The sequence below is a fragment of the Salvia hispanica genome, chromosome 1 (assembly GCF_029641045.1).
Source record: "Salvia hispanica isolate PSC_SH4W2 chromosome 1, Shi_PSC_v1, whole genome shotgun sequence".
NCBI classification, from domain to species: Eukaryota; Viridiplantae; Streptophyta; class Magnoliopsida; order Lamiales; family Lamiaceae; genus Salvia; species Salvia hispanica.
The window spans coordinates 50,217,019-50,241,238 of NC_142692.1; the positions used below are offsets into that span (position 1 = coordinate 50,217,019).

General features: G+C 37.4%; 5 protein-coding genes across 8 annotated transcripts; 4 read left to right on the forward strand and 1 right to left on the reverse strand.

The window, feature by feature from the left end:
• The first annotated feature begins 218 nt into the window (after nt 1–218).
• Nucleotides 219–1,904, forward strand: LOC125222222 (geranylgeranyl diphosphate reductase, chloroplastic-like). The gene has a single exon (XM_048124723.2). The coding sequence runs from the start codon at nt 464–466 to the stop codon at nt 1,805–1,807; it is 1,344 nt and encodes a 447-aa protein (XP_047980680.2). The 5' UTR covers nt 219–463; the 3' UTR covers nt 1,808–1,904.
• A 548-nt stretch (nt 1,905–2,452) lies between these two features.
• LOC125221934 (uncharacterized) lies at nt 2,453–5,888 on the forward strand. The gene is made up of 3 exons (XM_089063824.1): nt 2,453–2,671; nt 4,135–5,404; nt 5,565–5,888. The coding sequence occupies exons 1-2, from the start codon at nt 2,575–2,577 to the stop codon at nt 5,130–5,132; spliced, it is 1,095 nt and encodes a 364-aa protein (XP_088919950.1). The 5' UTR covers nt 2,453–2,574; the 3' UTR covers nt 5,133–5,404; nt 5,565–5,888.
• An 81-nt stretch (nt 5,889–5,969) lies between these two features.
• On the reverse strand, nt 5,970–10,848 carry LOC125221933 (glycosyltransferase-like KOBITO 1). The gene is made up of 11 exons (XM_048124278.2): nt 10,446–10,848; nt 9,611–9,760; nt 8,876–8,928; nt 8,591–8,699; nt 8,374–8,508; nt 8,157–8,201; nt 7,745–7,932; nt 7,451–7,592; nt 6,951–6,997; nt 6,725–6,812; nt 5,970–6,637 (listed from the first exon to the last, which is right to left on the reverse strand). Exons 1-11 carry the CDS (start codon nt 10,764–10,766, stop codon nt 6,359–6,361), a joined length of 1,557 nt encoding a protein of 518 aa, XP_047980235.1. The 5' UTR covers nt 10,767–10,848; the 3' UTR covers nt 5,970–6,358.
• A 2,258-nt stretch (nt 10,849–13,106) lies between these two features.
• Nucleotides 13,107–15,479, forward strand: LOC125219408 (O-fucosyltransferase 30-like). The gene is made up of 3 exons (XM_048121381.2): nt 13,107–13,344; nt 13,482–13,896; nt 14,811–15,479. The coding sequence occupies exons 2-3, from the start codon at nt 13,484–13,486 to the stop codon at nt 14,842–14,844; spliced, it is 447 nt and encodes a 148-aa protein (XP_047977338.1). The 5' UTR covers nt 13,107–13,344; nt 13,482–13,483; the 3' UTR covers nt 14,845–15,479.
• A 390-nt stretch (nt 15,480–15,869) lies between these two features.
• Nucleotides 15,870–23,847, forward strand: LOC125219407 (O-fucosyltransferase 30-like). 4 transcript variants are annotated; one of them, XM_048121376.2, is made up of 3 exons: nt 15,870–16,379; nt 20,955–21,387; nt 22,292–23,847. In XM_048121376.2, the coding sequence occupies exons 1-3, from the start codon at nt 16,337–16,339 to the stop codon at nt 23,334–23,336; spliced, it is 1,521 nt and encodes a 506-aa protein (XP_047977333.2). In that variant the 5' UTR covers nt 15,870–16,336; the 3' UTR covers nt 23,337–23,847. The 4 variants fall into 4 exon arrangements, with proteins under 4 accessions (XP_047977333.2, XP_047977337.2, XP_047977335.2 ...); XM_048121380.2 differs by having other exon boundaries at nt 22,367–23,847; XM_048121378.2 differs by lacking the exon at nt 15,870–16,379 and adding an exon at nt 19,889–20,310.
• Nucleotides 23,848–24,220: the final 373 nt, after the last annotated feature.

Here is a 24,220-nt window from a genome sequence, read left to right on the forward strand (position 1 = left end):
TAAATGCACATGGTTGGCATAATTTATTGGCAAAATATATTGGTAAAAGAATTGCCTAAGGCATGAAGCAACCGGTGCATATTTGATGATTGTTGAAGCTGTATACCTGGGGATCAAAATCAACGAAGAGAATTTGAGGATCACATTGTGTAGTAGCATTAAAAACAATATCAATGTGTTCAATCTTCATACTTTTACCCCTGAAAGTATTTAAAATGGAAAAGTTGAAAAGATTTTTACACACACCAACCAAATTTTGATAGCAATGCGATGAACAGATTTTATCGAAGAAAACAAAGATTCCTAAAACTCTTTCATCTTACCCTTGAAAAGGCAGAAAGATACCACTTACCATTAATATTAAACTAATCTCTAGTGTGATTAAACTAATCCTGCCTTGTTAGAAAAAGGCATCTACCTTATTCTCTCCACTTTTCCAAACCCTAACTCCTAACTCCTGAAAATGGCAGCCCAAACTCTAAACACAATAAACCAGCCCCTCCACTCCTTCAGGCAGACTTTGAAATCCAAGACATTTAATCCCCAAACAATCAGATGCAGAAAGACTACCTCTGTTAGCATCACTGCGACACTGCGAGCTGCAGTGATAGGCGGTGGCCCCGCGGGATCGTCTGCAGCAGAAGCTCTGGCCTCCGGCGGCATCGAGACATTCCTGTTCGAACGCAGCCCCGAAGCAGCAAAGCCCTGCGGAGGCGCCATTCCCCTGTGCATGCTTGATGAGTTCTCCATCCCCTCTCACCTCATTGACCGCAAAGTCACCCAAATGAAGATCATCTCGCCCTCAAATCTCACCGTCGATTTCGGGAAAACGCTCAAGCCCCACGAGTTCATCTCCATGGTCCGCCGAGAAGTGCTGGACAATTTCCTCCGGCGCCGCGCAGCCGACTGCGGCGCCACCCTTGTAAAAGCCCTAGTTACAAGCATAGACATGCCCTCATCGGAAACATCCCCTTACATAATCCACTACATCTCCAACAACACCCACAATTCCCTGGCTGTAGACGTCATAATCGGTGCAGACGGCGCCAATAGCAAAGTAGCCAAGTCAATCGACGCCGGGAGCTACACTTGCGCAATCGCGTTCCAGGAGAGAATCAAATTGCCGGAAGAGAAAATGCAATACTACGAAAACCTAGCAGAGATGTACATCGGAAACGACGTCTCACCCGATTTCTACGCGTGGGTTTTCCCCAAATGCGACCACGTGGCAGTCGGAACGGGCACGATTTCAGCGAAGCAAAACATCAAACACCTTCAGTGCGCAATCAAAAACAGAGTGAAACCTAAAATCGAAGGAGGGGAAATGATCAAAGTGGAAGCCCACCCCATCCCGGAGCACCCCCGGCCGGTGAGGGTCCGGGGACGGGTGGCATTAGTCGGGGACGCGGCCGGGTACGTGACGAAATGCTCGGGCGAGGGGATATACTTCGCGGCGCGGAGCGGGAGGATGTGCGGGGAGGGGGTGGTGAGGGCGTCGGAGAATGGGAGGAGGATGATCGGAGAGGGGGATTTGAGGAGGGAGTATCTGAGGAAGTGGGACGACGAGTTCTTCGCGACGTTCAAATTCTTGGACGTGTTGCAGAGGGTGTTCTATGGGAGTAATGCGGGGCTGGAGGCGCTGGTGGAGGTGTGCGGGAAGGAGTATGTGCAGAGGATGACGTTTGAGAGCTATCTGTATAAGAAGCTGGCCAAGGGGAATCCGGTGGAGGATGTGAAGATGGCGGCGGCGACTGTGGGGAGCTTGATTCGTGCTAATATTCTTGGGAGGGAGATGTTGATGCACTGATACTCCATTTTCAAATGTTCCACTTCTTGTTACCTTGTGGAAACTACTCCTACTTTTCGATTTCATGGAATCAAACTTTATTTTATTGTTTGTCACACATATAACTTCACATTTGAAAAAGAGAATTGGCTTAGAAATTGGAATTATGGGTAGAACAAAATTAGGAAGTGGTGAAGAATCACATTGTTATTCAATTTGTTCATTGGAAGGAGCTTGTGACTGACATACAACACCACCGCAATTTCAATCTCAAAATTTTCTGAGTTTGAAGAGCTCGCTTTCGATGTAATCAGACAAGTCTTTAGAATTTCAAAAACTTGAAACAGAGGGAGAGATAGACGTAGAATAAGTATAATTCAATTGGTAAGATGTTTATTCTTCAATCAATAAGTTGAGGGTTCGAGTCACGAGGAGAATTGAAATCCAATGCATATAAATCTCTCACAAAGCCAAAAATTTCCAATTTGAGAAGCTAATTTCCAATTTTTATCCAAAAAGGAAGCATAAAATAAATTTTATGATACCAAAATATATTAAGCCAAAAAATGTCAACAGGGTCAATATTCAGGCTATTTAGATGGATAAGAGGCAGATATTTTTGTAATTTAAACAATTCCGATTCCATTTAGTAGGAGTAGTATATTTATGGGCAATAAATAAGCATAATTAATTTAGAAGCAAGATTAAGCACATTGTGGCGAGGAGGTTTACAAGTTGCAACAGATTTTCATCTTCCTTGGGAGCTCCCCTCTCTTCAACTTTCATCAATGGGAAAATGGAATCGCAGATATATACCCACACGGAAGCCTAGGCAATACGACTATGACGATCCGCCTCCATCTCCCCCGAGACCCTATTCTTCTGGTTCGTATTCATCTGCTTCTTTTTCTTCTAAATCATCGTTTCTCATCCGATTATAGTAGTATTTTTATGATTATTCATTCCTGATTCATCAATTGGGAAATGAGAGAAATTGCAATTGTGTGTCCGGCTGTTTCTTAATTAGGTACATAAATGTGGATTTAGGCAAACAGATTGCTAATTGTTTCTTTATCCGAATTATTCTAATTTCCTGCTGCTTTAGAACCCTTTTTAATTTTCTGTGGCAATGCTAGCAAGAATTGAAGTTGAAATAGACATCCAGTTTTGGTTGGGGGGTTTTGATAAGGCTAAGCTGTGTGTGTTTCCCAATTCAGTAATTTGTGTTCCTTCCATTGTGAAGTTTAATACTTGAATTAAAGGGTTTAATCTGAGAATTGCAAATTTGTTTGCTGCTGGAGTTTCACTTATTTGCTAGTGGATGGTTCTTTGTGTTGTCTTGAAGTGAGAATGAACGAAGATGGCTGTGACAAGTAATTTAAGGTGTTGTTACAAGAGTGTGATGTGCATTACCAATGCCTCATGGTCTGGGTAACAGGAGAGTTGCATTCATGCATGCCTTTTTGAAAAGCAGATATCTTTTGTAGTTTACTTTCCAAAGTGGTCGTATTTGAAGAATGAGATATCACATATTCATGCATTGAGATATATGTCTGTCCAATAAATCATTAGTTCTTAAAAATGTAGCTTCATGTTGCTTAACATGATACTACCAAAAGTCAAATGGCTGATTTGGATGTGTATGTTTACAACATAAGTATTCAAAAGTTATTATGGTATTGAGTCTATTGACATTGTTCATAAGCCAAGATAACCTTAACATCGGGAGACTTAGGGTGCATTTTCTTTGAGGTGTGAAGAGGGGATAAACTCCATATACCACCTTATACCTTGTTTGCTTTGATATAATAATAAATTTAGGCAGGCCGTATAAAATTTCGGGCACACCTTTTCCCTTAATATATCATCATTCAAAACAAACAAGATATTGAAAATGTGGTCCTCACTTTAAGTGATAAATTTATATCTCATTGTATTAATCCTCTTATTTAGAAATATAATAAGCAAACACACCCTTAAGGTCTTTGCATTTATTTGAATTCAGCAAAATCACCTGCACTTCACAGCCTAGATTTGCTACTGCTTGGTGCTTACACAAAAGACACGCCATCTTTAAATTTTATCCCATGTGCATATGTGAGCACCAGACTGCTGCTAGTGCTAGACCATTTCACCTTTGCATATTTTTCATTAGGTCACTTTCAACTAGTTCTTGTCAAGTAACAATGTCTGAACAATTAATGTTTCATCTGCTAAGTCTTGTCTGTATTTGGAAATTTCATTTCTATAATAGAAACGTATATTGATAATACTAGCATCTGAATCTCGTGACTGTCCCATAAACATTTTTTATAAATATTCTGATGTCTTGTTTATACATTTCAAAGGAGTTGCTCACAGTAGGGTGCCGTCATGGGAAATAGACTATTGCCATTCTTGTAAAGTTCCTTGGAATAAGGTGTTGGCATCCAAAAAGTACATATACAGTTATCCTAGTGTGCTCAATTGGGATGGTTCTGCTGGTAAAGAAGCATTGGAGAATGCAAAACAACGATTCTGGGCCAAGATCAATGGTCATCTATGTGATAACCCTTTGCCAGACCCAGACATGTACATCGATGAGATTGATTGGAACCCATATATAGATCGTGAGCTGATGGAAGATCTAGATCTACAAGTTTTTTATCCAGATGAAGCAGAGAAGTTAGGACAGCTGGATACCATTAACGAAGAGGTTGAGTGCGCTCAAACACAGCATGATAAAAAGCAATACACTAGTGATAACCCTTGGGAAAGAGATCAGGTGCACGGTACTGATAATTTAAAACAAGCGAATGCTTGGGATAGGTGGGATGATACATTAAATCTGAGAAATGACAATCCATGGGAGCAAAGTTGCCGGAAACTTGTTGGTTCTTCGAAGGATAATACTTGGGGGATTAGAAGTGAATCTTGGGAATGGCCCCAGGGTCTTGACAAAACTCAGTCATCTTCCTTTGCTGATTCTGGACGTGGCAAGTCTTGGAATTGTAATGAGAAAACCATGGCTGTTAGAGAAGACGGATGGGGACAGGGACATAGAGAAAACAATTCTTGGAGTTGGGGTCCGGGGAATAACAATTCTACAAGAGTGCCATTATTTGAAACTAACAATTCTATAGGCTCAAAAGAGAGAGGTTGGAGGGACAACAGGAATGTGTCTTGGGGTGTGCGGGATGCAAGATATGATGATAGTGAGGCCAAGCATTGGGATCCAAATTTCAGGCAGGGTGGATGGTCCTCTAGGGGTGGTGGCCGAAAGCGAGAAAGTTCTGTACAGCACACGTCAAAATATAAGAGCTCCAGATATCTTGGTGACCCATATGGATATGGTCAGCAGATGTGAAGATTTTCAGGAACTTGGTTAATATTATGTTGTTAAGTTCTTCAAAAGTTTAATTGCGCTGGGGAAGTTCACTTTCAACAGTCCACTACCTTTTGCAAATAGTGCAGATCTTCTACCATCTATTTTACTAGGAAAATACTTTTGGTGATTTTGGTGAATGGTTATTGGTTGTTTTTTGAGGTTTTGGAGGATGCAACTGGTTCTTAAGGATTTTGCATTTTCTATATACAACCTAACGATGGACCTTTTTAAGAGTCAATCCGGCAGAGAAGGTAAGATTGAACTTATTTTGTCTGAGAGTATGTGCATTTGTTCGCGCTCAACAAAGATATAGCGTTTTGTAAGAGATTAGATATCAGCCATGTGATGGTTTCAATTAAATGTTGCAGGCTGTAGGATTATGACCTTATTGTTTCTGACTTTCTATAACAGGGAATTAGCTGGTGAAGTATGGTACCCCTAGCTGCACACTCATTCTTTTGTGATTCATAAATGCGGACTTGTGGACTTCCGAAGATTTTGATTCTTATGGTAGACTAACGTATGATTGTCCTGGGTTCTAAAGAAACAGCTCCTAGTTTGCATACTAGGAAAAATTGTAAGAAACATCTTATAGAAGACAGAAATAGTACAATTTTGTTTGTCAATTAAGTTTGGACTGACTTGAAAATTGTAAGAAACATTTTATAGGAGAGAGAAGAAATACTGCTGTTTTACTTAGTTGTAATTCAACCATGTGCTGTTATTATGATCTTATTAGATTGTTCAAATATTTAACAAGATATGGTGTGAAACCATAGCTGTGAATTTTGTTTTTGTAAAAGTGAGCAATGCACATAAAGAAGCTGGTATAGAATTAAGCAGATCAAAAGGGAGCTCCAAAAATAGTCAGATTCATGCAAAATGCTATAGCACTACACTATACAACAACAAAAAAAAAGAGAAGAAAATCTGGTGATGAATGCTCATTTCTACACATCAGTCGAAGTCTGAAGCATGAAATTAGTGAGAGCCCTTCTCCTCCTCGCCTCATCTCTCCCCTGTGTCTACAATACAATATACACCTCCGCTTGGGTAATGATCGGGAATAGCCAGAGATCTAAGCACAACCTCTGCAACTGACATGCTTGCTCAAATCTTTCCCTACTTGTATGCCTCAAACCAATGAAGGACAGTCTACGGCCTCATCTTACAGAAAGAAAAAAGCAGCAATCGTGCAGGAGAAGTCACTCTTCTTTCTGGGCATCTTCATCAATTAATGGGGGAGACAATGGTGGGACAGCTGATTCATCGGAAGAGATGTCTATGTCTAGGGCTTTTCTAGCTGCTGACTTAGAGACACTATCCCTGCCTATCTTTCTTGAGTCGAGCTTTATGGATGAGGAAGCCCTAGAGGAATTACTGCTCTCAATGGAAGCTAAGAAATTGTCCTTTGATAACGATCCTTGAGCAGAAGCAATGATGGATCCAAAGATGCCAGATTCTCTCAACCCTTGGATGATCGTCTGAAGTATGAGCAAACATAAACCAAGTTAGAATGCTAAGTAAATAGTCGTTGTTGAGGAGACCTCTGCACCATGTTGAAAGATTACCATGGGAGCATAGATGCGTGTTAAGATTCCTTTTCTCAACAATTTCAAATTTAGAGCCCTATCAGTCCACACAACGTGCTCACGATACCTGTTGCAGAAATACAAGCAGTTGGCATTCTATCAAAACTTATTGTTATGCAAAACTACAAAAGCTATATCCAACCAATCAGTTTGCTTCAAGTAATATAATAGGAAAAGCATAGACATGCTTAAGAAAATTCATTACCAGTTTAGCATCTCCTCCTCAGTTGCTGTTGAAGCAATTATAAAAGCCTGTAAGGAATTAACAGCATTCTGTCAAAATAAAATTGGACAGCAAAATGTAGGAATATATTTTTCAATTATAGCTTCTTACTGAGATCTAGGGACTCAACAATCAAAATTATTTGGCTGACCAATATTCTTGAAAGAAACTTCTGTTTAAACAATAATATCTAGGATTTTACGCGATTCTATATGAAATCACTTCTCCATGTATGGTTGTAAGGTGTGCTCTCCCAAGCAAGAACATCTTTCCAGAGAAATTTCATGTTAGATATTACAGAAAACGTCTTTTGTAAACGCTTATTAAGATTTTCTTAATAATTGGTTGTTCTCAGGGTATTGCAAGGATATATTCTGCTCAAGTTACCATAAATAGGAGTAGCAGAAAAGTTTATCCTAATGTTGTATCCTTGGACTCAGTCTCAAACAGATACAGATGCAAGCAAGTGTAAGGAAACTCACTGATCTATCAAATTCCAGCATAAAACATCGCTTCACGTCATCCTTTGTAGGCTTACAACCACACCTATCCCGTCTGGAAGTCAAGTCGGAGAACTTCGAATATGTATAATGTAAGACAGCGGCTTCTTCCAATTTGATCTCACTGTCAACCATAGAGAACAATCATATGCTGTGAATAGCTGTGTGGTTTTTCATGCCACAAGTATGACAAAAATAGGTATGGAAGAACATATATCATTTTTAAATCAGGAACGTATGACTAAGAGGTTTGCTTTATAAAGCAGGAAATTATACTTGGGAGTTTTCATGTAGTTGTGCCATCTGTGCGCACCATTAGGCCGAAGATGATCTTGTATTCTAGCTGCAGATTTCCCATTTCCATAGGTCAAAAAGTAATTTGGGTTCCCGCGGGTTGATTCCTTATACATGCCAAAGTACGTGTCTTTTGTAAGGTGGTCGTAGTTTTTCTTGAACATTGAAACCTGAATAACAGATAAAAAGTAAGTATGACAACCTCTTCCAACAAATCGAGGAAATACTCTCCCTTAAACTGTTAAAATTTTCAAAACGAAGAAAACGTTATTCTGATTCTGAAGTACAACAGAATGATGAATTTAGGATCCATTTCCTGTCCCGCAAAAGAAAAAAAACACACAAAAAAAAACTCAAATTTCATAGGTAACAATGATCACATTTACATGATTACCTCAGTGAAAGGTTCCTTGACATCATCCCGTTCAATGCTGCTCTCCTGAAAAGGATATATTATGGTAAATGCAAGGACGAGCAAAGTTATCAATCTTCTCCTGTCTTATTTAATAGTTTAATTTACTCAGCTACTAGAATATTAGTGTAACATAGAACACATGAGACATGTTTAAGTGTCTCATGAATAGGTCGTGCACAGAACACAAACTGCTTACATAGTTGGGAAAGACAACCATGTCAACATTCTTAGGAACATCTAGCAACAGTTGTCTCAAAGAATATTCCCGAGCACCAGCTGGATGTATCAATTCATCAGTATCGAGGTGAAGTATCCAGTCCATGCCTGCATCCTGGAAACACAATACACAAAAAGTTACTAAATCTTCAATGGGAAAATTATTTAACTTGTCTGAATTTTGTCATGATCAATACCCTCGCCATAACTATTGCCATTTCCATGTTCAGGGATTGCTTCACAAAAAGCTCATAGTTGCAAGGCTTGTAAAAGAAACTTGACAACCAAGTTTCATTCCAGATCCGGCTGGAGCAGCAAGAATGAAAAGGATAAGGATCATAATCATATATAAATCTTAGTTGTATCTATTTGCACGCACAGTACAAACAAAGAACCCAGATAAGAAATACACAAACAAAAATCAAACAAGGAATACATAAAATAGATGTGAGAAACAAACAAACAAAGCTGAAGTGATGAACCTCTTAGCTTGTTGATCTTCCAGCTCTTTGGTTCTGTATATCACTTTCACACCCTGCAATAGCAGAAAAAGACCCAACTCAATGATTGCTACTTGCAAGACAGAAAGTTGAAAGCAAACGTAATCCAGGAAATAAGTTTATGCTGTGAGATAGATGGTGCAATATCAGGCAGAGCCGCAGAGAGTCAGTATAGCAGGACCAATTCGCAGATGTTTTATATAGTCCTTAATGTAGTGGTTATATCAAGGTGCTGAAATTAAAACATGAGTCTAATAATTGAAAGACAAACAAGATGAGAGAACAGATCCAGAAGAAAATTGTTTAACTTTGCTATGGTTGGGGAATGCAGCATATTGTTCTCCCAAAGATAAATTATGTGTTTAATAAACTGAATGCAATCAAATGTACACAGGATACCAGCGGTTTTGATTACCATAAAAAAAATATATCCAAGACTCTGAGAGATCTAAAAAAAATGTGACAGAGCTCGTAAAACATTCTTATGCTGGTTTAAGTACAACTATGGATTAATGTTTTGTTTTCATCTACCTTTTGTGTTTAGTGCTTCCTTCACAAGATATTTTGAGATCGCAAAATATACTATCAAGTAATTAGTAATAATATTTTCCAGTTTAATAAGTGAGTAAAAGAAAAGGAATGATTTTTGGTGTAGTATATCGAGCAGAAGAAGGACTGCAGTGCCCAAAGAAGCCAGAGACTCAAACACAAACTCACCGCAATTGATTCAAGAACTTTGGACACTTGAGGAGATGCAGCCTTCCCTTCAACAAAAAGGAAAAAAGTTGAAACCCCAATAACTTTATGATAGAACATCCATGGAAGAATCTGCTCCAATCCAGCAGATGTACTAGTTGTAACACATATCTGCATATAAAATCATGAACGCAACAGTTAAAATACAATAAGATCTGATGAAAAATTTCAAAACTTTAAACAATTATAGATTTTCAAGAATCTGCATTAGCTACATCTAAACAAAATTCCATTTTGAGATAATTTCCAATAAATCCAACCACATTACATTAATGCAGTTCCGCTACAAACAATCCTATAACTCTGTTAACATAAAACGCAACAAGCACAGTACCACCATTAAAACCGAAGTCAATCTACAAGAAAAATGAGACTATTGCTATCGAGATTATCAAGCAATCACTTCCCAAGTCCAAACTCATGCATTATCTCTTCAGCTAAGCAAAATCAAATCAAACCTTGAAACAAATTAAACTGTTAAATCATGTAAAAATTGTATATTGTGGCATAATTGCAGATATGTGTTATAACAAGTGATCCAAGATTCCATGAAAGAAATGTTTCAAAAGCATGTACAGTCAATGCCGAACAAAACCGAATCACAAGTAGCTCTTTTTCGTTACAATTTGTTCCAACATTCTGAAAGATATAACCAAAACTCCAAATCAACATGAATTCCGTCATCTCGAGGAAAGAAAGCCAAAAAAAGAGAAACCCATTATAAAAGAAGCAAAATGAAAAAAACCCGATAGCAGATCAACCCTAATCAGAATCCAGAAAAAGAAAAAACAAAAACCTTGGGCTTAAGATCGGAGTGAAAATTGAACTTCCAGTCCTTAAAGTAGGGAAACGAGGCGGTGGAGGAGTGGCCGAAGAGTGAGGTGCAATCGGGAGAATTGGAGGAAGAATGGCCGACGGTGGCGAGAGGGGAGGAATCCATGCCGGGAAACTTGTGAGATTCGTCGGGAGACCATCGGGAAATGGGATCATCGATGCCGCCGCCGCGCCATTGGAGGAGGAAGGCGAATAGGGCGAGGGAGAGGGGGAGGAGGGTGAGGAGGAGGAGGAGCTTAGCGGCGGCGGAGGAGGACGGTGGTTGTTGCCGGAGACCCGCCATTGTGAGAAGGCTGGGCCAGGATTGGATCCAAGACTCTCAACTCTGATGGGAGACGGTTTTTTGTATTTTATTTGAAACCAAATTTAATTAATTGTGTTGTGTAAAACTATTAAGCACCATTAGCCTATATAAATATTTGGCAAATTAGATTATACACACACATTAATCAGGTTTGGTTGGAATTTCGAAATTCGTACTCATGAAATGGGGAAAGTGTTGTCCTGAGATACCTACATTCATTGTCTCATCAATACAAATTGATGAAATTCATAACTGACAAGTACAAGTACTAGTACTACTTCTCAATTAATTATAGAGTAGGAGTACTATATTTCTATGATCACGGAGGTTAATGATAAAATGCAAATTCAAATTATACAAACTTAAAAATATGATCTGTACCGTTGAAAAATATCAACAGATGACAAAATAGTAGCAACAGAAAATATCAACACAATATCAGCACAGCATCAACCGTTGACACTGTGTTGATATTTTCTGTTTCAACTATTTTGTCATCTGTTGACATTTTCTAACGGTCCACAATATAATTTTGAATTTGTACAATATATAAATTTGCATTTGATCACGTCCATAAATAATAATTGTAATAGGAGTATGGAATAAAGAAAATTATTACGAGTACAATTTGTAATACTACAACATTTTGCATAAGTGATGGTTATTTTTGTTGAAGTAAATAGATAGCTTTATAAAAAAAATGACCTTATACAAAATGATTATTGTTGGAATCTTGACGGGTCAAAGAGTTTATCCGAGTTATAAATGTAACGAAACATTTAATTTTGTAAAATTAAATAATATAGTGTCAATCTACGTTCGGAGTGGACGATCATGGTATTTTCATTTTCTCTAAACCGATTCCCGATAAGTGAGAAATATTAATAGACTAAAAAATTGGTCACAATTGCGAGCTACTATAAATGAGCTATGACATGAAACCAAGGTATTACTAAGGGATGTTTGGTAGGGTAGATAACTCATCTAGGGATGAATTCGATGAACAAGACCCTACCCATTGTGTTTATTGTTCAACTAAAATTATGGTCATGAATCTTGATCTATTCATATTACTTATATCTGAATCCGACGTATAAGCATTAGAAGATGATATAAATTTCTATAACAACAACAATCTCACCACCACATCTGGCTACAAATCCATCACCACCCCAAATATCCAAGTCAAATCGAATCGAAAATCAATATTCGAGCTATTATACTCAACTTGAATTCTTGATTATGCATCTATTAAATTGTTGCAACATCAATACTCAAGTAATAAATATTTGAGATGTGTTATTGATACTTTACTATATTAACTATTTGAGAAATAGAGTGACAATCGCCACGATAGGGCATTAATACGATAATGTTGTTCATTCATTGCGCCATCAACATCCATACTTCTCCCTTCACCACTAATATTGTATGAATATTCGAATGTGTAAACTTCTGTGATCGAATTCATGAATGTGCAATTCATGCGTTTGATCACTCGGATTCAAGCATTTTAAAGAAAAATAAATAAAGTTTGGATATGGTGATATTTTTTTAATTGTGAAATACTGATAATACATATATAGGGATGTATTCATATTACTGTGCTGAAAACCGTTAAACAAGAAAACTAATTCTATCCATTTATTAGGTACAGTCTGATGGTTGATCTGGAAGCCACATGTAATTAAATAAATTAATAAAATATTCAAAAAGGGTAAGAATGGTAGATCACAATTGTACATGATTTCAAAATATGTTTTACTGCTACATGATGTAGCTATATCTGTACATCATGTTCGATTGCATTATTCAATCACGTATATACATTAATGTATACATTATCATGGGTATATCGTACATTAATTTTCGACTCATGAATTTGTGGATGGATATAGCATCCACAAATTCACAAATTCATGAATCGGAAAGTAATGTACGATATACCTATGATATTATCATGGGTATAGTAGTTCATGAGTCTAGGGTGTAGTACCATCATATTAACATAACGTTCACTATGCTCACGTGATCCGTTATAGGAGTTGGAGAAGGATTGATTTCCCGATTCTCTTTTGCAAGAAATCAACGGCCCTATACTCACGTGAAGTCATTGAAAGGCGTGTATGAGAACAATAATCAGATGAAAATAACTACGATTCTTACTCAATTTCATAAAAAATTAAATTAATAAAAACATACCTCTCGATCATCACCGACAGCGTCGTCGCCCCGATACAGTGGAGGGCGAAGACAACATTACCGAGCGAATGTGATCCGTCAGTAATATTAAGAATTTATTAAAATAATTAGTCATAGCAGAATACTCACTTTTGAAGCCCTAACTCTCAAAATACGTTTTTCTTTCAATCACCACGAGCTACAGCCACCGCCGCCACCGAGCTGCATCCACCGCTTCTGGCGAGCTTAAGCCACCGTCGTTGCCGCCGAGATTTAGCCATCGCCGTCTGCGATTGTTTCGTCTCCAACCTTGCCCCGGCGTGGATTGTTTCGCCTTCAATATTTGAATTTTGAAGTCGATATTTGAAGAATTAAGGTGAGAAAATTCGACTTACATTTCTTTCTTCCTTGTTTACCATTAAACTTCATCTTGTTTTAGAGTAGTTAAATTGAGTGGATTTAACACTTCATTCTCAATTGGAAAATCATTAATACGTGACATTTAAATTATAGAGATGGATTTTGGACACCGTCATGGCGGCGGAGTTGCCGGAAAATGGAAAAAGAGGCCCACAATTTTCACCGCACCACTCCTCCTCTTCACCTTCACAGTAATCGCCATCTTCATATCCTCCAAAATCTTCATCTCTCCTTCTCTCCTTCCACTTTCCTCAGACTCACGCCCTCCCCAATGCACCCACACTCCGGGAGACAAGTACCTCTGGTATGCGCCCCACAGCGGCTTCAGCAACCAGCTCTCCGAATTCAGGAACGCTATTTTGATGGCCGCCATTCTCAATCGCACGCTGATTGTGCCTCCTGTTCTCGATCACCACGCGGTCGCCCTCGGTAGTTGCCCCAAATTTAGTGTTTTGGATCCGAATGAATTGAGATTCAGAGTATGGAACCAGCTAATCCGTGATCGCAGGCAAGTCCAGTTTTCTTAAATCATAGTTAGTTCTCCACATTCACTTCAAGTTTATATAATCTGACATCGTGATGACAATATGGATTATTGTGTTTGATGGATCCCTGGAGGCTCAATTTACGATGATTTGCCATTTATATCTGTTTATTTGATTTGATTCCTGATCTGTGATTTCTAATGATATGGTCTTTACATTTGGGGATCTCACAATTCAAAATAAATTCATCTCCTTCCAACTCACGAGTCACTTGCATCTAATGACATTATGCAAAATACAATTGGCTTGTATTGATAATATCGTAGGCTGTTTCACTGTATGAACTAGAGGAACACGTGAAGCAGACTGTGGTTAGGTAGAGAACACTGCTCCTCGAGCTGAAATTAGATATCAGTTTAGACATTCTTGCTTGTAGGTGCCTGTTGAGAGATCTTTATTAATGATCCGAGTTGTGTTTCTAATTTTTGGCCTTGTGCTTACAACAACATGTGTGTTGTTGCCATTTAGTAGTATTCGTATTCTTCATAATCCACTATATACATGTATTTAGGATACGTGCTTCATATGTAACCTTTGGTTATAAGTGTTCGGTGCTATATATGATTATCCATCACAAGTTAGAGGTACCTCCATCTTTATTGCACTTTTATTGGATGAACCCTGGTTGTCATATTTCCCTTCACCTTAGGTTTATTTTCCTAAACCATTTGATATCGATTAGCTTACCTAACAGCTATTTTTGGCTAATGAGAGCTTTGCCTGGAAACCGAGTTATTTGTTTCTACTATGTCTTCATATTTTTAAACTTATCTTGATCCGATATGTTGAGTATGTATACTCTCATAATTTCCGGTTCCCAAAAACTAAATATGCCCACATATTACATGGAGCATTATGTTTCTCTATATGCATGCAGGTACGTATCCATGGCGGATATCTTTCATCTCTAGTGGCCACTTCAACTGTCAGGATTTTTGTGTCAAAGTGGTGTGACGTGAATCTCAGTTTGGCTTGCACTGCAGACTCAAGTATGCATTCATCAATGCTTGATAAACTAAGACAATGTGGATCTTTACTATCTGGATACGATGGTAATGTGGAAGCATGTTTATTTGCTTCTCAAGAAGATTGCAGAACAACAGTATGGACATACCAAACTGATGATGGGGTTTCGGATTCATTTCAAGCTGATCAATACCACATACACAGAGGAGTGTTGGAATGGAGAAAAATATGATGATGATGTATGTATTGTGCCCACGCGGGCGTTTCTACTGGGCCTGGGCCCTTTTTAGTACAAAAACACCCGGGTCGGGCGTTTTCGCCAGGTTCGCACTGCTCCGCGCAGCCTTTATCAAATGGTCATAACTTCTTCATCCGAGCACCGATTGAGACGTACAAAGTACTCACGCGAAGCTATTTCAAATACGAACATAACGGTGGTAAGATAAAAGAATTTGGACATTGTATTGATAGGCAACGAACACTTTGAATCAGACCCCACCAATTTGGCTCATTATGCCTTCATTCCACATGTACATTTATCAACTAATATATAATAATTGATTTTAATGATTAATTGATAGATGATTTAAATATACAAAGTAGGAGAAATCTTAGAGTATAATTAACATTATTTGATTTACATCAACAATCACAAGAGATTATAATTTACTTGTGTGAATAGCGTTCTTTCATGTCCTAGAAACAACAAATATCATACTCCCACTACTAATACTCTTAATTTTCGTAATTGGCTATTTTGAACATTTAATTGTAGTTTACCATTAAATTTCATCTTGTTTTAGATTAGTTAAATTGAGTGGATTTAACACTTCATTCTCAATTGGAAATCATTAATACGTGACATTTAAATACTAGTAAAGAAGAAAAGAAACATATAAATACTAAGAATGCGGCGTCGTTGGCTTCCAAGCTAATTAAAGTTTATTAAATAAAACACACATAAATAAGAATAGAGAAAAGAGGCAGCAGTAAACAAGAAACGTCGTTGTTTCTGAGGCACAGCATGGTGGGATGGGATCCATCCCCCTTCAAACGACGCAAAATCGGCAGCTTCTACATCTTCTCTCCGATTGTTCAAACCAAAAACCATCCCTAATTCCGTAAACACCACAAAATCAAAAAACCCTAAATCGGTCTCCAACTTTTATGCCATTCTCCGACAGAATCGAGGAAATCTACCCTGTGTTCGCAGGATCTGTGTTCAGGTGCTATCAATTCACAATCTCAAACACCAATTCTCCGACGAAACTCTAAATCTCTCGAATCTCGCCATTACTCCGATAGATTAGAGAAATCTAAGTCGCCAACGCTTACTTTTCACTCCTGCTCTCAAACTCACGGCCTCAGACATAATCCAGCAAAGGAACCATAATTACTCTGAAACTCACGCCTGGACAAACGACCACGGAAAAACAGATGCCGCAAAACGGAGACGAAATGCTCACCAACACTAGAAAAGGTAAAATTTTCTTCTTTAAGGTTCCAAAACCTTTTAAATTAAATGGACCCAGATTTCTATTAATTAGTCCATTTTCATTAGACAAATAAATTTTAGGAATCAATATATTGCATACTATCTGTAAATACATGTATCTGAATTTAGGGTTGACACATCTTGACATTACATGATTTTTTATTCGAATTATAGGGATCAATATATTGCCTACTGTCTACAAATTTATAATATGAACTTAGGGTGGCCACATATTCACACTATGCGGATTTTTTTAAGGGACAAATTGCAATTGGAAGTAAATCTTGGATGACAAATAGTATTATTTCATAATTGCATTAAGGGAACTAGTGTTAACACATGTGCCATGCACAAGACAAAAGATTTTTAAATAATTAAGATATATTAACTTAAAATAAAGAATATAAAGTAAATAAGTATAAAAATATATTTACAGATAAGAACTAATTAAAATAAGTATTTGTAATATTATAAACAACAACAAAAAAATATTTGTACAATTGTACTTCTGTCAACCCACTATCAATGAAACATTTCATATTTTAGCAGATGATTGTATACAATTTAATACTAGTATTTGATATGAGTGTAGTATAAAATATAAGAAAAAACAAAAGAGGAGATGTGTGGATGAAATACAATAAGACATACAAATAAAGAAAAATGTAATACTGCTATTTACAAAAGAATAAAAAAAAAGCAAACTATTAGAAGAAATAAATAGTTTACCAATTTCGATTAACAAAATCAACTCAATTATAACTATGTGTACTTCTAGTAATTTAAATATATATTTGTAAGTATTTTCAACATATTTAATTAAACTAATATATTATAGTATATAAAATTGTATATTACTACACACAACAACAATTAATTTTATGCAATATTGGTAGTTATACATTTTATCTTCCCTCTTGAATTGAAGTAACACCAAAATTTTAAAAAAAATGTTAGTGTGATGCAATATCGTTCTTGGTTTGAAATTGATATTAATTTAGTTTCGTTTTTTTATCATTATTATTTTGTAGTAATTTATAATTATTATTTGGTTTAGCCAAGTTTAATTTCAATACTTGATAATATATTACATTCCACAAATATTTTGAAAAGTCTAAATAGAGAAATATGAGTAATCAAAGTGTCACGCCCGCCCTTTCTAAGGATAGAAAGAACGGTTGATCGCGACTGGGGTGAATATAAGAAGCGGGGAAGAAAGGGGGAAATAAAGGAATAATTGGACTTGGCTCGAAATAATGGAAATAACTTGAATATAATCAGAGTGTCATCTCAAAAAGTACATAAACTCGATCAATAGTATGTGATCGCAATAGAAAAACTGTTTTAGCGGAAGCGTTCAAGAGGGAATGACATCATATATGGAGACACGATGCATCCAATCATCATTCTATCAAAGAACATACTCCATCTCTGCTCAACACCGCTCATCATCATCACTGCTCAACCAACACATAGGGAAAACATATGCAGAGTTGAGTACTTGATGTACTCAGTGAACACAAGCCAAAACGATTTTATAAAACACTTATGTCATGCCACCATTGAGTGAATCTCGGTCTTTACTTTAAAATATCGAGAAAACACTAAAATCATTTCAAGCACAAACTTTTGACTCATCTCCAAGTCCTTTTCAACATTATTTCAAAACACAACCATTTCTCCTAGTTTTCTTTGAAAAACTGTCATATCTGTTATTTCTGGTGCCGTGAAGGTGGCCACCTCCCACAGTCACAATAACCGGCCAACCAGCTTGGTGACTCACGGTCTCTGGTGTACACTAGTCAAAGTAAGGACACTACCCACATTGAGACCCGAATTCGATTAACCATACATGGCAACAACCACTTTAGATAGGTCTCATAGACCACATCTGAACTGTACATGGACTGGAAATGTGGCCACATTCCGAGTCCACTAGACCGGCCAAATCGAAGGATGGCTCCCGATCCATATGTTATGTAAACTAGCCTGGGTGGACACACTCTCCACACCATACCCGAATTCGATTATAAAATAACTGGTCTAGTAGGGACGCTCCCCTTGCTAGACAAACAGATAAACATTCTCAAGATAAAATATGGCATGACAAAATATTTCTATCCTCATTTCCTTTCAAAACCAGTTTGAAACATAACTCATATTTATCGGTCAACACCGAGCATCGAATAACATCATATTAACCAAGTCGAACATCGTATAACATCATATTGGCCAGGCCGAGCGATTCACAATCCACTCAAGAAGTTATACATAGCAACACATGGCAATCACTTCGACTTTAAGCACATATATCACATCATCATGGATTAAAAATAATAGTTTCAATCACACCAATTTCAATATAAGATAGACTTAGCACTTAATTCGTATTTAAACCGAAATCTCACAATAAAACTTTAGTTCGAAAGCCCACCTCGTTCGCTTAAAATGGTATCGCAACTTGAGTATTCCTCTTTCTGGATTAGAGTCTCACAGAACAAATCCCTTTAAATAACAAGGTAGTAACACAACAATCAGCGCGAGAAACTACTAATTAGAATGCATGCACCCTAATTAAAGTCTTTTATCTCGCTTCTCATCTTTCGCATATTTTCGATTATTCGGCCGGTCGGCCGCTCATGCTTAAAATTCCTCCGTTGGGTCCTCGTATTTTCCTCCACGGCGTCGAAATAAATTCTCAAAATTCTTTAAGCGCGTGATTAAATTATCGCACCATTTTTCCTTCTCATTTATTTTATTCGGGCTCGGGAGAAGATCATTCGTGCATCGCAAATTATTCTGGGATTTAATAATTCCCCATGATTTAAATTAATTTATTGGGCCAAGACTTAATTATTTTACTTGGCCCACCTTATTTCTCCATAATTAAAAAAATTGAGCCCAAACACCCAAAGCAAAAAAGGAAGGAGGCCCAAAAAAGGAAACTCCTTGTGCTTGGCAGAATCGACTTCTGTCAAACATTGTATATTCGTTTATTTCCGACAGAAGTGAAACCAGATTGAGATATGGATTGTTGAGAGGATTACCTATGAACCTGGATAATTAGAGCAAGAATTACCGTTCTCCTACTCTCTGACTCTCTCGGCTCCCTCTCTCTTTCTCTACTGGTTTGCTAGAAATCAAATTGTGATTATGATGTGGATGGGAATTAATTGGGTGTTTTAAGGATCATTAGTGGCTGAATTAAAATCTGTGATTAATCCTAATTATTATGATTAATGTGGCTAATTATCAGACTGCACTGTTGAAGGGATTTCTGGAGCAGAGCTTGAAGAATGAAAACAATTCTGTTGAAACAAAAGATTTTTATTGTTTAGACTCAATTAGTTGAGAGGGTGTAATTTATTTAGTTGATTTGGACTTGTATCATTTTCTATGGCCCAAACCCAAATATAACGTCTCTCTTTATTAATTAAAGTTGACAAAAACTTTAATTAATTTCGCCGTTTTCAACAGCTATTAAAATTGGCCAACGCAATAAATTACTAATATTTAGTGTTATTCTAAATACAATTCCTAGAGTCATAATCAAGAAATCTATATTATATTTTAATTATATCCTATTAATAGTTAAACTATAAAATCTATAATTCATTAAAAATCCATTAAAATCTATGGTATACATATATAATTAAAAAAATGTAAAACTCTAGAAGCCCAACTAAAGCCCAAATAATATACTTGATGACAAACGATTTTCTAAACCCTTGGAATATCGTCCATTTCTCTCTTCCTCTCCCTATCGGCGCTGCCAGACCGGTGGCTTCTTCGTTCCTCGCCGCCCGCCGAATTCGCCAGCCTAGCTGTGGTGATATCCCGCGGCTCTCTCGGCCAGCAGCTGCCCACCGCCGCCCGCCTCGCCAGGTTTTCTCCTTCTGAGCTTTCACTTTCCATGGTAGATTCTCCACATCACAAATCTGGACTGCTAATTTTTTATTTGTCTATGAAAATGGATTATTGTTTGATCACGAAAATTGGGGTCAAATTTGCTTTATAATTCTTCCAAATCTTGATTGGTAAGCTATCATTTAATTGGACCAATTTTCTATCCAATGCTTGTCATTACTCAAAATGATAGCTTCACATTTTCCCTCCAAAAAGGGCAATATTGCCTTTTAGTAGTATAGATTGCAATACTTTTAATATTTCTGATTTTAGTTTGAAAAATGAATTTCAGACATATAACTGCTGGCAAAATTTGTGGTCAGTTTGTTAATTTGAGGTCAGCTTGATAACATTTTATGCCAAAAACTCGGAAAACTTAAGACAAAACAAATTATAATTTGATTTACATTATTTGATCTACATCAACAATCGCAAGGGATTATAATTTACTTGTGTGAATAGTGTTCTTCATATCCTAGAAACTAAAAATATCAAACTCCCACTACTAATACTCTTAATTTTTGTAATTGGCATTTTGAACATTTAATTGTAGTTTACCATTAAATTTCATCTTGTTTTAGAGTAGTTAAATTGAGTGGATTTAACACTTCATTTTCAATTGGAAAATCATTAATACGTGACATTAAATTATAGAGATGGATTTTGGACACCGTCACGGGGGCGGAGTTGCCGGAAAAAGGAATAAGAGGCCCACAATTTTCACCAGCTACAGAGCACCTCTCCTCCTCTTCACCTTCATAATAATCGCTATCTTCATCTCCTCCAAAATCTCCTTCTCTCCTTCTCTCCTTCCACTTTCCCCAGACTCACGCCCTCCCCAATGCACCCACACTCCGGGAGACAAGTACCTCTGGTATGCGCCCCACAGCGGTTTCAGCAACCAGCTCTCCGAATTCAGGAATGCTATTTTGATGGCCGCCATTCTCAATCGCACGCTGATTGTGCCTCCTGTTCTCGATCACCACGCGGTCGCCCTCGGGAGTTGCCCCAAATTTAGGGTTTTGGATCCGAATGAATTGAGATTCAGAGTATGGAACCACAGTATTCAGCTAATCCGTGATCGCAGGCAAGTCCAGTTTTCTTAAATCATTGTTAATTCTCCACATTCACTTCAAGTTTATATAACAATATGGATTATTGTGTTTGATGGATCCCTGGAGGCTCAATTTACGATGATTTGCCATTTATATCTGTTTATTTGATTTGATTCCTGATCTGTGATTTCTAATGATATGGTCTTTAAATTTGGGGATCTCACAATTCAAAATGAATTCATCTCCTTCCAACTCACGAGTCACTTGCATCTAATGACATTATGCAAGATACAATTGGCTTGTATTGATAAAGTCGTAGGCTGAATGAACTAGAGGAACACATGAAGCAACCTAGTTAGGTAGAGAACACTGCTCCTCGAGCTGAATTAGATATCAAATTAGATATCAGTTTAGACATTCTTGCTAGTAGGTGCATGTTGAGAGATCTCTATTAATGATCCGAGTTGTGTTTCTAATTTTGGCCTTATGCTTACAACAACAAGTGTGTTGTTGCCATTTAGTAGTATTCTTATTCTTCATAATTCACTATATACATGTATTTAGGACACGTGCTTCATATGTAACCTTTGGTAATAAGTGTTCGGTGTTATATATGAATATGATTATCCATCACAAGGTAGAGGTACCTCCATCTTTATTGCAGTTTTATTGGATGAACCCTGGTTGTCATATTTCCCTTCACCTTAGGTTTATGTTTCTAAACCATTTGATATCGATTAGCTTATCCAACAGCTATTTTTGGCTAATGAGAGCTTTGCCTGGAAACCGAGTTATTTGTTTCTACTATGTCTTTATATTTTTAAACTTATCTTGATCCGATATGTTGAGTATGTATACTCTCATAATTTCCTGTTCCCAAAAACTTAATATGCCCACATATTATATGGAGCATTATGTTTCTCTATATGGATGCAGGTACGTATCCATGGCGGATATAGTTGATCTTTCATCTCTAGTGGTCACTTCAACTGTCAGATTTATGGATTTCAGGATTTTTGTGTCAAAGTGGTGTGACGTGAATCTCAGTTTGGCTTGCACTGCAGACTCAAGTATGCATTCATCGATGCTTGAGAAACTAAGACAATGTGGATCTTTACTATCTGGATACGATGGTAATGTGGAAGCATGTTTTGTTGCTTCCCAAGAAGATTGCAGAACAACAGTATGGACATACCAAACTGATGATGGGGTTTTGGATTCATTTCAAGCTGATGAAGAATTCAAGAAGAAAAGGAAATTTTCATTTTCGAGGACAAGGAAAGATGTTTCTAGGGCCCTTGGTCCTGGATCCACAGCTGGATCAGCCACTGTCCTGGCCTTTGGGAGCCTATTTACCGGACCATATAAGGGATCTGAATCGCATATTGACATCCATGAAGCTCCAAACGATCAAAGGGTACAGTTAGTAATTCAGAAGATTGAATTTCTTCAATTTGTGCCTGAAATCTTGAATGCTGGGAAGAGTTTTGCACACGAGACGATTAGCGCTCCGTTTCTTTGTGCACAGCTTAGGTTATTGGATGGTCAGTTTAAGAACCACTGGGACGGTACTTTCCAAGTATTGAAGCAAACCCTAGACTCGTTGAAACAGAAGGGCACTCTCCCAATACATGTATTCATAATGACAGATCTTCCCCGGGTTAATTGGACTGGAAGTTATCTGGGGGATCTCGAAAAAGACTCTGATGCTTTTAAGCTGTTTGTTCTGAGAGAAGACGACGAATTAGTAGCTAAAACTGCTAAGAAACTTGTAAATGCAGCATATGGATTGAAGCTTCAATATGTTTCAAGCAGTTTTGATGGAAGAGAGCAACATTGCAGTCCTCTATCATTACCTGATATACTACTATATGTCGAAGAAACTATCTGTGGTTGTGCTTCTCTAGGTTTCGTTGGGACTGCTGGTTCAACCATTGCCAATAGCATAGAATTGATGAGAAAAAATCATGCATGTTCATGATGAAGATAGAAGAATGTGAGACAGTATTAAATGTTGATTAAACCTCATTGATGGAATCAGAGATAGAAGCAAGACTCAACAAAGTATAAAGGATCCTATAAGGTCTCCAATTCAGACAGTAGAAATATGAGATCACCCCATCATCTGAAGGCATGATGCAGTGACTGAGTTGCAGGACTTGAAGAAGAACCAAAGTGATACCACATGAATTTCCAGTTCTCAACAAAATGGCAGGCATCTCCCTTTTGTAGTCACTCAAATACTCTCTCATGACCTCCTCCACAAAACTTAGATGATGGAAGTGGAAGCTCCTCACTGAGGGTCATCCTTACTATCACAAGAGATTTCCGATAGTTGCCAGAGTCAAATGAGAAGGTAATACATCTTTGTGTGCTTATAATTCTTCTGTTAGCATTCGTGATACATAGGTTTTAACTAGTTGAAAAACATTCTTAATTGTTACCATGTGTTTCTTCCTTCAAATTTAATGAAAAAGAGGATTAATTCTTAAGATATATGTCTCTCTGTCTCTGGGCCATGACAATGGAATGTGATATTCAGTAGGTAAAAAGGTAGAACTCATGTCCAGTTGATCCTATATTTTCCTTTAGAGCGATCCTTTTTTGTGTATGCATAAATAATGTTTCGGTGTCATACTTTATTGAAGTGCAAGGCACACTAAACTGCTACTTTTTTAATCTCTGGACCACATGCTATGAAATTGAGAAACTCTTATTACTATACAAAAGTAAACTATCAATATTAAAGAAACATATTAACAGAGATATTTTAGCACAGGACATAGCTATGTAGTGGTTTCCATATCAAAGTATTGAGCTGTAAACATCAACTTAATCAAATCTGAAATATCTTGCCTGGAGTAT